Source organism: Rattus rattus, chromosome 15, assembly GCF_011064425.1.
Source record: "Rattus rattus isolate New Zealand chromosome 15, Rrattus_CSIRO_v1, whole genome shotgun sequence".
NCBI classification, from domain to species: domain Eukaryota; kingdom Metazoa; phylum Chordata; class Mammalia; order Rodentia; family Muridae; genus Rattus; species Rattus rattus.
The window spans coordinates 36,710,750-36,725,100 of record NC_046168.1 but is presented as its reverse complement, the minus strand read 5'-3'; the positions used below and the strand labels follow the sequence as shown (position 1 = coordinate 36,725,100).

The window sequence follows — 14,351 nt, the reverse complement described above, 5'->3', positions numbered from 1 at the left end:
ACAAGACTGTATGACTGATTAAACTGTTTGGTAGAGGGGTATTTTTTTTAAAATATATTTTTCTAAAATGAATTATAATTTATGGCTTTCTTATATAGTCTATAAGGATACTGCTACATTGTCCTAGGTCTTACATATTCACTCAGCTTGTTGCTTTTTCGGTAGTGTGCCTTTTAACATGCATATGCCCACTGGATTGTCTTGGTGACTTAGCATAGTGAAACAGAGTGGTACAACTCTGCCATATTATAGAAGAATAGCAGTTAATAAGTAGACTTGCACATTTTAATCTATTTTTTGTTATGGGTGTAGAGTTAACATTTGGTTTAATGTTTAATACAATATTGACATTTTAAAATTTGTAACAAATGTTATGCATTTTCATGTTGTATTGAGCCCACAACTAAGTAGTCATTCTGTATTCTGTGTCAGAGGGAGGATTATGGAACAGAGTTTTAATCATAGCTTTGTTTGAAGCTTCATGATACCTTCTGAAAAATTAAAAACTGCTTTTATTGCAGTTTTTTTAATCAAAAGCATGAACGCAAGTTTTAAATAACAGCTTTTGTAATAGCAGTAAGCTAAGCATTTTTCTGAAGTTTGTTAATCTACAAGGCAACTGTTTAAGTTCTTTGCAATGTTTTTAGAATAAATAACTTAAACACTAGCCCAGTCATTCAAAGTTTTGAGAAATTTGTCGTGGTGTTTGTTTCGTGAAGGAAAATGAATTTATTTACAGTTGGCTAACTGGAAGCAGGGGTGGCTAGTGTTCTTTCCATGCCACCTTTCACTATTTTGTAATTTATAGGAAGCCTGGTACAAAAACTAACAAATTTACCTGTGAAGCAGGCTAGCTAGACCTTTTCTAGGGTGGAGAAGGAGTGAAAGGATGGAAGGAGAGATAAGCAGGTCAAGGACCCTGACCCAGGTTGTCTCCACTGTCTCCCATTCTCTCATTCTCTGCTACACACATGAATTCTTTGTCAAGTCTGGGCTAAGGAGAAAATGAGGTCTTGAAAGATCCCCCTTTTATGAAAAAACAAAAGGAAAAAGACCTTGGTTTTATGGGATGTAGTAGATTTGTACTCACTTCCCATTCTGGGCTTGGCAGTAAGAATTTGTTTTTCCCTTGTAGTTTTATTGCTGACCATGATATTCCTAAAGAGGTTTTAATGAAATATGGAAAACAATAAAAAAACATAGGTTGGATAGAGCTAAATAAGTCTTAAATTTATACAGTTGATAGAAAATGAATTAATCCTTGCTAGCAGTTAAGTTGCCTGTTTTCGGTATTCATAAAATTGCCTGTTGTATATTATTTATATTAAAATGATCATTAAAGTCATTGTGAATTTAGTACTCAGAAGACTGATAAATAGCATGTTCTGTATTTTGGTGCCGCTATTTTTTTTATTCCTTTATGTGATTGAAAATGAAATTTTACCATTTTATCTGACTTCATTTCTTTATCATATCTTAAAATTCTTATGTATCTTAGAGCTTTTCTTTTCCAGTGTAATGTAGTTTATTGAACATTCTTTTAGTTCTTAACTAAAATTTCTTCCAAAGTGGTTGTGTTTATTTTTAGATATTAATTACACATGATTTGAGGTAAGCTATTGAAGCTATTCCCAACAAAAGTTGGATTTAACAATTAACATCTTTGCTCTTTATCAGTTATATTTATTTTCTGAGAACTTAAAAATTCCTGACTGAACTTTTTTTTAACCAGTACTAATGTCGCCTTTAAGTGAGGCTGTATGCCTCTAAGCAAGTTATCAACTGTGCCTGGCAACATGAATAGGAGAATCTGAAAGGTAGAAATTGGAATTTTCTATTAAGGATATTTTCTGGAGGAATTACATGTCGTGGAAGTAATACAGTAGCGTTTAAGACAATAGATTGACTTCGATTTTTAGTTGACCCCATAAACTCTGAATTTACATGTATAAAGTACCTTAGATAAAATGTTTTAATGTCAACATTATAAAACAAATGAGTAAGAAAAATGTTCAGTGAAATAAAATGTATAGTGTTAGATAAGGAATTTTGAGCCTTCACGATTTCTTACTCTCTAACCATACATTCTCCAGCATATATTTCTTTTTTAACATATGAAATTTTAGAAGATATTATTTCCATATTCTATTTTAGTAATTTGGTTACAAATATAAGTTTAAAAAATACCTCAGTGTTTTGCCTGTTACATCTCATCTTTACTCTTTGACATGTGATTATTCTTTCTTAATGAAGTCATTAGAGGACAGCAGTGAAACTATCAAAAATTCTATGATGGAGGAGCCAAACATCAATAAGGTACATTAATGTCATTCAACTGAAATTAAAAATTGCATTCTTAATCAGAACAAGAAGAGATTTGCATTTTGATTTTCAACTGGACTTGGTTTCCAATGGAATGAGATTCATCCCCTCAACTTACTGTTTTATCTTATCAACTTAAATGTTGCAATCATAAAGATTAGCTCTCTTTTGTTAACTAAAAGAATGCAGTTTTCAACAGAGTTGAATGTTCCCTGTGTTGGCTACAGATTTTCCTGAATAAATACCTCTGAAGTTTTGGAAATGTAATTACATCAGAGGTATATAAAGTCCAGTAGCATTGTCCTGTGTTTGTGAGTACTTGAAAGTCACACTTCTCTCTTATTTGAAAAATAAAGCAATTACTATTGTATAGTATTTATTTTACTCTGAAGAATAGTATATAACACAAATGCCTTGTGCATTTTAAGTACCTAAGTTCTTAAAATTAAAGCAGAGAAGATAAGAATTTGTGCAATCATAAATAACTCCTACAACATTCAGGTATGACTCTTATGTTGATTTTTAACTCATCCATCCTACTCAGACTCAGAAATTGTAGGACAACCATGCATCAGTAATTTCAGGGGGAAATTTTTCTCAAAAGAATTTTTTTAAGGACACTAATTCTTATGGTTTTCCAAAGGAATTTATGAAATAGACTAATTCAATGCAACTAATAAAAGATTGATTTGATATCAAGTGTTTAGTATATCTAAAACTGGTAAAGTAAGTATTTGCATACTTTAAATTTTCTAATGATTTGTATTTTGAAAGAATATGATTCAAAATTTATTTAGGTAACACTTTTCTTGCTTAGATAATGATACTAAATAATGTCTCTAGCATTGGGAATTTTTTTCAAATATTTTTATTTTGATACTTTAGATAAAATACTTGTTTTCTTGACATATTTCTAAAGACTTATCTGTGCTGCCAAAATACGGTTATTGCATGATTGGCCTCATAGCTGTTTCAGCCAATATTTTCAAGCAAATTCTGCTATACATTTTAGAAAACATCTTTAGGAAAATATGAAAATGACACAAAAATTTCAGAAAGTGTCTTATATTTTATCTGACATGAGATTGCAAATTAAAGGTACTTTGTGATTCTATCTGACCACAGTCAGCATAACCATCAAGAATATAAAGCTATTGTTTATATTTATTTATATTCTTTATATAACAAATGCTGGCAACAGTGTGGGCAGAGAGGAGACCTACATATGGCTGATGGGGGTATAAACTGGCACGTCCACTATGGAAATAATATGGAGTTTCCCCCAGAAAAACTAAAAATAGACTTCACCTACCCAGATATTCCACTTCTGGGTGCTTCCCTAAGGACTCTTAAGTCAACACCCCACAGAAATACGAGCTCATCCTTGTTTATTTCCACACTCTTCACAATACATATGAAATGGAGCCAGCCTAGGTTTCTGTGATACATGTACAAAATGGAAGGAACTAGAAATCAAGCCAGACTTAGACAAATATCATGTTTTTTTTATGTGAGCCTGTGTGTGTGTGTGTGTGTGTGTGTGTATGTGTGTGTGTTTGTTAGGTCACAAAAGAGGGGGACTATGAGAGGGCAGACAAATATCTTAAATGAGAAAAGGGGGCAAAGATGATGTTTATGTGATTGAATAAACCTCTTTCACCCCAGAAAGGATACCGTAACAGACCAGAGAAATAGGTCCACCCAGGTCTGCATTGGCAAAACTATGAGTTTATTAAGGTTATTTGAATGAGCATATGTGATTCAAAAGCAACTACATAGCTGAAAAAAGTGCTTCTCAAATGAGTGATACTCACAAAACATGCATCTCTGCGGCTCCCTGCCCAATTTACTATCCTCACTGATGGCCTTCTTTGGCCTAGGAATTCTTTACTACTATTAAAACTTGGAAGAGGACCTTGTGAACTTTCTTGTAACTCTTAAGTTTCTTAGGCCTTGAATATTTCATGAGCTTCCTAAGTCTTCTAAGTTTCGTTAGTTTCTTGAAAATCTCAAGCGTTTCTCTGCTTTTGTCTAGGCTGAAATGCTTCAATGTAAAGAAGTAGTTAGATAAGAAAGGATAGTGGGAATATCTGTGACATGTAGAGGAAAGACACCAGCAGAAGAGGATCAGGAGTGGAGAGGGTAGTATGAGAGGGAGATGAATTAGAACAAAGAAGAGTAACACACACATGAAAATGTTATAAGGGAACTTCAAATGCTGCCTTTAAAAATTAAAAAAAAATCATTTTATGAACTTAACTGCACATATTTAAATTATGTAGCTTGCTTAGTTTAACCATCACCACCATCAAGATGATTGGTATAATCATCAACCCTCATATTGTAATCTTCTTCTTCCCTTCTCTCATCTCTGTCATTTTTCTTTCAAGTAGCCCCAAAATGTCTTAATTTTTTAAAGATTTTTTACCATATATAAGGACTGTAGCTGTCTTCAAGAAGAGGGCATCAGATTCTATTCAGATGGTTGTGCCACCTCTTGAACTCAGGACTGGAAGAGCAGTCAGTGCTCTTAACACTGAGCCATCTCTCCAGCCCGCAACTTAATTTTTATTTTCAGGAAATCTATGTAGGTGAAGCCTATATATTTTTGCTGTCCTATTTAATTTAGAATCTCATTCTGAAAACCTCGGCTGGGCAGGAGCTCATTATGGTGGCCTCACACTCAGGACAGTCTGTCTGCCTCAACTTCTCAGATCTGTGTCTTTTATTTAGCATAATCATTTTGAGATTCCTCCATGTCATATGTTTCAATAGTTGATTACTTCTAATTGTTGATACTTATTATAGTGTGTGATTGGATCATAATTTATTCATCTTTGTACGTAATGATTTGATTGTATTTTGGAGCCATTTCAAATAAGGCTGCTTTAAATTTCATGCATAAGGGACTATATTATATATAGGCTTTTATTTCTCCTGTATAAATGCCTAGGAGTAGATAGCTGATTTACATGACAGATATAGACTTTTGTAGTACTAGATAATGATGCAAGGGTCTCTCATGTACTAGCCAAGTATTCTATCATTGAACTGTACCTATAACCTTGGTATATCTTTTAACTCTTTAGGAAATTGTCCAAATATTTCGCTGGGTGATTATACCGTTGTATATTTTTACTAGCAGTGTTTAAGATCTCACTTACCTTTCATTCTAACCAATGAAATAGTCGGCTGTTAAATTTTACCAATCGTTATAGTTTATTGTGAATTTAATTTCTATTAAGCACTTGTTTTTCCATGAAATTGCTATTTCTCCAGTTTTATATTGTAAACTGAGAAACATGAGAAAACTGTTGGGTTTTTTTTTAATTTTTTATTAGATATATTTCTTTACTTACATTTCTTTTTTTAATCTTTATTAACTTGAGTATTTCTTTTTATATATATATATATAAAACTGCATTTTTATTTACATTTTAAGTATTATCCCATTTCCCAGTTTCCCCTCCAGAAACCTGCTATCCCACGCCCCACACTCTGCTTCTATGAGGGTGCTTCCTCAGCCACCCACCAACTCCCTCACATCTCCCTGACCTGACCTTCCCCTAAACTGGGGCATTGAGCCTTGACAGTACCAAGTGCTATCCTCACATTAATGCTGGACAAGGATATCCTCTGCTACATATGTGGGTGGAGCCATAGATCTGTCCCCATGTTCTCTTGGGATGGTGGTTTAGTCCCTGGGAGCTCAGAAGAGGGAGTCTGGTTGGTTGATGTTGTGTTCTTCATATGGGGTTGCAAATCCCTTCAACTACTTCAATCCTTTCTCTAACTCCTCCATTGGGGACCCTGTTCAGTGGTTGGCTGCGAGCATCTGCCTCTGTATTTGTAAGGCTCTTGCAGAGCCTCTCAGCAGACAGCTATATCGAGGTCCAGTCAGCATGCACTTCTTGGCATCCACAGTATTGTCTAGGTTAGGAATATGGGATGCACTGCCACGTGGGATAGTTTCTGGATGACCTTTCCTTCAGTCTCTGCTCCACATGTTGTCTCTATATTTCCTCCTGTGAATATTTAGTTCCACTTCTAAGGTCTGAAGCATCCACACTTTGGTCTTCCTTCTTAAGCTAACTTGAGTATTTCTTATTTACATTTCGATTGTTATTCCCCTTCCCGGTTTCCAGGCCAACATCCCCCTAACCCCTCCCCCTCCCTTTCTCTATATGTGTTCCCTTCCCCATCCTCCCCCCATTACCGCCCTCCCCACAACAATCACATTCACTGGGGGTTCAGTCTTGGCAGGACCAAGGGCTTACCCTTCCACTGGTGCTCTTAGTAGGCTACTCATTGCTACCTATGAGGTTGGAGCCCAGGGTCAGTCCATGTGGCTTAGTCCCTGGAAGCTCTGGTTGGTTGGCATTGCTGTTCATATGGGTCTCAAGCCCCTTCAAGCTCTTTCAGTCCCTTTCTAACAGGGGTCCTATTCTCAGTTCAGTGGTTTAATGATGGCATTCACTGTCATGTATTTGCTGTATTCTGGGTGTGTCTCTCAGGAGAGATCTACATCCGGTTCCTGTTGGCCTGCACTTCTTTGCTTCATCCATCTTATCTAGTTTGGTGGCTGTATATGTATGGGCCACATGTGGGGCAGGCTCTGAATGGGTGTTCCTTCTGCCTCTGTTCTAAACTTTGCCTCCCTATTCCCTGCCAAGGGTATTCTTGTTCCTCTTTTAAAGAAGGAGTGAAGCATTCGAATTTTGGTCACCCTTCTTGAGTTTCATGTGTTCTGTGCATCTAGGGTAATTCGAGCATTTGGGCTAATATCCACTTATCAATGAGTGCATACCATGTGTGTTTTTCTGTGATTGGGTTACCTCACTCAGGATGATATTTTCCAATTCCATCCATTTGCCTATGAATTTCATAAAGTCATTGTTTTTGATAGCTGAGTAATATTCCATTGTGTAGATGTACCACATTTTCTGTAACCATTCCTCTGTTGAAGGGCATCTGGGTTCTTTCCAGCTTCTGGCTATTGTAAATAAGGCTGCTATGAACATAGTGGAGCATCTGTCTTTGTTATATGTTGGGGCATCTTTTGGGTATATGCCCAAGAGAGGTATAGCTGGGTCCTCAGGCAGTTCAATGTCCAATTTTCTGAGGAACCTCCAGACTGATTTCCAGAATGGTTGTACCAGTCTGCAATCCCACCAACAATGGAGGAGTGTTCCTCTTTCTCCGCATCCTCGCCAGCATTTGCTGTCACCTGAGTTTTTGATCTTAGCCATTCTGACTGGTGTGAGGTAGAATCTCAGGGTTGTTTTGATTTGCATTTCCCTTATGACTAAAGATGTTGAACATTTCTTTAGGTGTTTCTCAGCCATTCGGCATTCCTCAGCTGTGAATTCTTTGTTTAGCTGTGAACCCCATTTTTTAATAGGGTTATTTGTCTCCCTGCGGTCTAACTTCTTGAGTTCTTTGTATATTTTGGATATAAGGCCTCTATCTGTTGTAGGATTGGTAAAGATCTTTTCCCAATCTGTTGGTTGTCGTTTTGTCCTAACAACAGAGTCCTTTGCCTTACAGAAGCTTTGCAAAAACTGTCAGTTTTAAGAAACAACATGTCAGTTCCTTTAGTGTTCCTCTGATTCCCTCTCTTCACTAGATGCCAAGACCTAGTCTGGTTAGGTATTATCACTAACCCAGTTGAAGTTGCCCTTGTTGTGATTTGGCTTTGAAGTATTCTAAATTCATTTCCAGTTTTATTCTTTTCAGTATCCTTTGATACTATCAATCCCTGACAGTTTCCTAACATTGTTGCTTCACTTAATTTCTATAACATCAAATTTGCTTGTGTTAGCCAGTTTACTTACAACTTCTAACCTGTATCTTTCCTTGAGAATATAGTTCTGTTTTTATTTTTATTTTTGATTAATCTTACAGTAAGTATTATCTTTGCATTGGTACCATTCAAATCACACTAACTCCAAATCATTACTAATGGCTATACATCCCTCCCCACCACGGCCACACTTTCACTTTTTCTTTTTGTGTAAATGGTTCCTTCATTTATTCATTTATAGGCTTGACAACTAGAATCAGCCTTTCTTTAGTCATGCTAAAAGAATACAACCCATTAGCACAATTATCTACTGTCCACTTACCACTTGTTCTCCTGATCCAGTCTTTAACCATAATAGCTTCTTACCTGTTTTCTGATAGCCATTCTCATATTCTTTGTTTCAGGTCCTAACAGATTTTCCAAAGTAATTCAATGGCCTCTAAACATTCTTGTGACAACTGGATTCTTATTTTAGTGTTTACAGCCTTTCCATAAACTGAACCTGCTTGTTTTCTAGATCTTAAATCCTACTTGTATAGTCATTTTTACATAAAATGTACCTGAAACTCATGAGATTCTAGGCTCCATTTCTTTGCTTACCTTTATGGGATTTAATAATGTATTTGACATGGTGTTCAGATCGTTTATATTTAAAATGTTACTCCGGTTGATTCTCAAGCAGTCCATCTTAACAGCATACTGTTGAGAAACATTGTTTCGGATAAGAATGTATTCCCATATTGAGAAAGCTGTTTTGGAATTCATTTGTGCCTGCTTTCTTTCCATGGTAAAGTTGGAGAAAGCTCTCCATTTGAACTAGTGTGTTCCTTCTCTCTGTTAGCAGCAGACACTCTGTCATGTCTCGTCTAATACCTTCAGTTCTTTAGACCCAGCAGTGGTCTCTTGGTGTGTACTTTGTTGTTAACCCCAAACCACTGGAGCAGCCTCCAGTATACTTTAGATACCGGACAGATAAATGAATAATTCCCGTTTTTATTTTAAAAAATACAGAATTGGGCCAGAACTTATGCTTAATTGCCTTACAAGTAGACCCTCAACCCAGAATGTTTATCAAACACTGAAATTATTTTGTTTGTAAGCAAGGTATATTTTAGATAGACTGTTTTTGACATTTATACATCCAGGAACTATAAATTTTGTTTTGATCAGAATATGTAGGCTTTGTTGTTGCACAAATCTCTGTATCTTTCAACTAAACAGTCGTTCTGGGGGCTATTTTTAAAGTATTTTTTAAGTCAATGAAGAGGCATCTAAATTTTCTGTAAAATAAATTTGTTGTATGCTAATTTCCAAATAATTATTTCTGCATTTCGTAATGAGATTTGAAACATTTTTTAGTAATCTATTTTAGAAGATTAAAGGTAAGGATGTTAAGATAAAAGGAAGTAATATATCAAGCACTGTTTCTTTTAATTGCCTGAACTTTCCAACTACCTATTTTGGTAATACTGATGTTACAATATTTGCTTCTTAATTCAAAAGGATTATACATACATACATGGGTACGCAGAATGTCAGTATTTAGCTCTCATGTAAACTCACTTGAATTTATCCAACTGCTCAAATGAATTACTGCCTTGAGTGAGTCACCATCCCTTCCTGGACTCCAGTTTCTCCTTATTAAATGGATAGTTATTTTAGATCAGAAGTCAATAGCCTACAACTAGTTGGTAAGATCATAACTGTTGTTAGTTTAAGAACTAGGCCTTTGTAGTAAGTGGTTTAAAAGGAGAAACAAAATACTAAAAAATATCAATAACGAAACTTTGTGATCTGTAAAGCTGGACTAATTACCTATTGACCTTCCTTGCAATGTTTATATGTGTTATTAAATAATTATACTACTTAAAAACTTGGAAAATCTTTACTTCAATTATTAAAATATATTGATCCTTTAAAAGTTCCCCTCATTAAATTCTTTTCTGGGATAATTAACATGTACGGTAGTACCTTTGGGGTTGATGTATTTGAAAACTTTCTTAAAATAATTTATGAAAGAGCTAAATAATTTGCTTATATTCATTTGTCTTGTTAATTAAATAGCAATTGTAATATTATACTTTCTTCTATTTAGATAGAGTCAGATCTGGGATATCCTGGAGGCAAAGCAAGAATTATTCATAAGGAATCTGATATCATTACTGCCTTTGCTGTTAATAAGGTAAGTACATAGATAGGTGTCTTTTCTGTGACTTGTAACTGTTCCTTATTGGAGAACATCTTACCAGTTCACTCAATGATAGTACTCTACTTCCAAATCTACTTCCCATTCCTTAAATTACTATCTCAGTAAGACTTGTCTTTAGTAAACCTATTATATAGTTTACTAATGTAGTTTTGTTATTGGGAAATATAATAAACAAGTTTATTGCTACACAGAGGTATTTGAGTATCAAAATATATACAAGATAATATATTAGTTAATCCAAAAAGGCTTTCTAGGGCCATGTATGAGTTTTTTATATATAATTCTACAACATAACTCATATATTAGACTTCCTTCTTTGGCATATTTCTGTAAAAATTGTTTGTTTTCTCAGTAGTTTTTAGTCATCTGCAACATCCTCCTTAGAGATATTTGTAAGCTCCTAGAGAAGAGGTCGTCTTAATTTTAACAGTCCAAAGTGAAGTTTATCTGAATCAGGTCTCACTGTTGTTGGTTTTTTTTTGTTTGTTTGTTTTGTTTTGTTTTTGTTTTTTTTTTCTCTCTCTCTTTTAATTTAAAAGGGTAGGATTATGGTTTTTCATGGCCTTAAGGATACTTAAGATTGTGTGTATGCACATAATTATTTTTAATTTTACAATAGTATCCAGCCAGGCCATCTTGGAACTCCTTGCTTCAAGTAAGACTGTTGCTTCAGATTCTGAGTATCTGGATTATAAACATGCTATCAAAAAGTATTATATAGTTATATATCTTGCAACAGTAACTCAGAAATCCTTTTACCAATAGATTGTTCATCTGTATATTCTACACCTGTCTTACGATTTTCTCTAACCAGTTTTTTAACCATTCTGTTCGTATAGTTCCCAATATCCTTTGTCTTACCTCCTTCATAAACATCCTTCATTGTGGACTTTCAGATCAGGCAGAAGTGCAGTTAGTCCCTTAGGTAATTCTCAAGTTGTAATATCTGTGTGTGTGTTACTGTCCTCACCCTATAATGTCTTCTTTCCCCTTAAAGAATCAGTATGTTCTACAGAGTGAGTTTAAGGACAGCCAAGGCTACTGAGAAACCTTGTCTCAAAAAAAAAAAAAAAATGAATAACTAGGAATAAATAGTCATCCACAGATATAAAATCTGTTGCTCATTTGTATACGTATGATTATGTTCTTTCTTCTCTACATTTTGATAGTATAGTTTTACATTCTTCCATGTCTTGTACCTGACAAATAATCTTTTTCTGTTTTACCTTTCATATTTTGTTTTAAGATTTTATTATGTATACAGCATTCTGCCTACATCAGAAGAGGGCACCAGATCTTATTACAGATGGTTGTAAGCCACCTTGTAGTTGCTGAACACTGAACTCAGGACCTGTGGAAGAGCAGCTACTGCTCTTAAACTCTGAGCCATCTCTCTAGCTCCCCCACATTTCATGTTTTTTAAATGGCATTAAGATTGAAAGATTTGGGGGTTGGGGATTTAGCTCAGTGGTAGAGCGCTTGCCTAGGACGTGCAAGGCCCTGGGTTCGGTCCCCAGCTCCGGGAAAAAAAAAAAAAAAAAAAAAAAAGATTGAAAGATTTGTTTCATTGTTCTCTATATCAAGAACTGTGAATGGTCTGAGATTTTTTTCTTTTTTTTTTTTTAAATTTATTTTATATATGTGAGTACACTGTAGCCGTCTACAGACACACCAGAAGAGGGCATCAGATCTCATTACAGATGGCTGTGAGCCACCATGTCGTTGCTGGGAATTGAACTCAGGACCTCTAGAAGAGCAGTCAGTGCTCTTAACCACTGAGTCATCTCTCCAGTCCCAAGATCTTTTTCTTATATTGAAGCTAACAAGTTTGATAGCTGTTTGATAGCACAAGAATCCAGTTTCTCTGACTAGGGTCAGATGGTTTGTATCTAGAAGCACAAGCAGCCACTACAAGATGAATCTTTTCACACTAATTCCTTGGTCTACCAGTGACTTGTTTCCTGCCAGCTCCTGCAGAGTGACAGAAGCTGGCAGATAGTAACTGGACTTTCAGTGGGTTGTATTACTGGAGATGGTCACTGCGTTCAGAGACCCCATCTGTTTTCCCATGGAGCTGCCACAGGGGTGAGCTACTGCAGTGGACTTGAATGCATTGTTAGTTGTACAGATGTTAAGAACAAATTCATCTAGAAGGTAAGAGAAGAGCAGCGAAGAGAGAGGAATTGAGGTGATACAACCATTTCCATTTCTATTTAGCTTTGTGTTAGATGTACTAGAATTCCTAGAACATAAACACATATATTCAGTTCAAGTTTAGGATTATTTTAATAAAAATGTAATTATTAGAGCTAATTTAAAATATTAATTGGTAAGAATGCTTTTGTTCATGTTTTTAGAGACCTTCTTCAGACATAGCCCATATACCTTTTTAATGTAAAAGTTAACATGATTTATTTTTCAGGCAAATAGAAATTGCATAGCAATTGCCTCCAGCCATGATGTACAAGAACTGGATGTTTCTGGAATTCTGGCCACACAGATCTATACTTGGGTGGATGATGATACAGAAACAGAAACCAAGGGGTATTCTAATGCTTGTATTTTAATATAAGTGACTATATCCTATAACTGTAACTTTGAAAAGGTTCCTTAATCAGCTGCCTAGTCACTTTCTCAGGAATCAGGTGACTTCACCAAAACCTCCCCATTGAATTTGTAAAATGCAGGTGAGGGGCAGGTACAAGATAGGAGACCTGTCACTAGAGGAGAAGGAAGGATGGGTGGGAGAGAAGTTTGACAGAAGAGGAGGAGACTGGAACGAAAAGGAAGAGAGACAGGAGGGAGAGAAGCCGTGGCAGGACAATGGAGGCTGACGTAAAGATCTCGCTCTGTGTATTTACAGGTTGTTATCAATGTTCTTAAGGGATGAATGGTACCAGGCTTTGTATGTTTAAGTGGGCAATTATATCTTATCAATTGGATCTTAAAAAAAAAGAGTTTCCTTAAGAGACAGGTATAAGTGCCCTCTTAATGAAGCACATAAGTTCTCAAAAGTAGCACTCTTAATTATAGACTGAGTAGGCACTGCTTTGCTAAGGAGGGGGTAAGGGATGAGAGTAGGTTCTTAAAGGGGAAATTAAAGTTGAGAAAGAGTAATAAAATGGAAAATTTTCAGATACAAAGATGTTAGTTGAAGCCGAAGAAAACTAACTTTAAAAGGAAATATAAAGTGTTTAAATTTTCATATATTAAAAAAAAGAACTGATGGTCTTTTTTTCATTCTAGTTGATATTGCTTTGTAGATCAGAAGACTTCTTGGTTATACATGCTCGTGATGATTTATCAGCTGTCCAGGGTTCAACTCCATATACGCACAGCAACCCTGGCACTCCAATCAACATGCCATGGCTTGGAAGTACACAGACGGGCAGAGGAGCATCTGTGGTATGTAAGCTTCAAGATACTTAGGTTTGCGTTTATTCTTTTCTGTTTAGTTAACTTTTATCCTTTCTCCTTTAGGTTAATGCATAAAGGGTGATTTTAAAGGCTTTATTTAGGTCTTAAATGCTAGAATTGTACTTTTGTTATAAATAAGAATTGTATTCTTATTTGAAAGGACTACAAAAACGTTATAAAACATATTTTGTCCCCGCATACACTTTCTAATTTCAGTACTTGGGAGACAGAGGCAGACAGATCTCTGTGAAGACAGCCTAGCATACATAGTGAGTTTTTGGACAGCCACAGCTAGAGAGAAAGATCCTATCTCAAAAATAGATAAAATATACTTTGTTTAAAAATGAAAGAACTACATTTTAGTTAATGATTATTTGAAGCTTACTGGTCCAGATCAAGTTATGGGCCATACATAAACTGTGTACTATGAAGCTCCTATAATAAGAGTGAGGTTTAAGTTGTTTTGTTTTGTTTTGTATTGTTTTTCTTTTTCCAACGTTGAAGTTAAACCTAGGTCTTCGGGTATGTTAGTCAAGAGCTTTTTTTTTTTTTTTTTTTTTTTTTTTGGTTCTTTTTTTTTTTTTTTTTTTTTTTTTTTTG

General features: G+C 35.3%; 1 protein-coding gene across 5 annotated transcripts in view; it reads left to right on the top strand.

Annotated features, from left to right (window-relative positions):
• Dmxl1 (Dmx like 1) overlaps positions 1-14,351 on the top strand; it is a 153,008-nt gene that overhangs the window by 113,066 nt on the left and 25,591 nt on the right. For 3 of the 5 annotated variants that reach the window (XM_032885664.1, XM_032885662.1, XM_032885660.1), the window contains 4 exons: positions 2,254-2,316; positions 10,221-10,307; positions 12,757-12,878; positions 13,598-13,739. In XM_032885664.1, the coding sequence (XP_032741555.1) occupies positions 2,254-2,316; positions 10,221-10,307; positions 12,757-12,878; positions 13,598-13,739 (414 nt within the window). The remainder of the gene's footprint in view (positions 1-2,253; positions 2,317-10,220; positions 10,308-12,756; positions 12,879-13,597; positions 13,740-14,351) is intronic. The other 2 variants (XM_032885663.1, XM_032885661.1) reach the window with 1 other exon arrangement.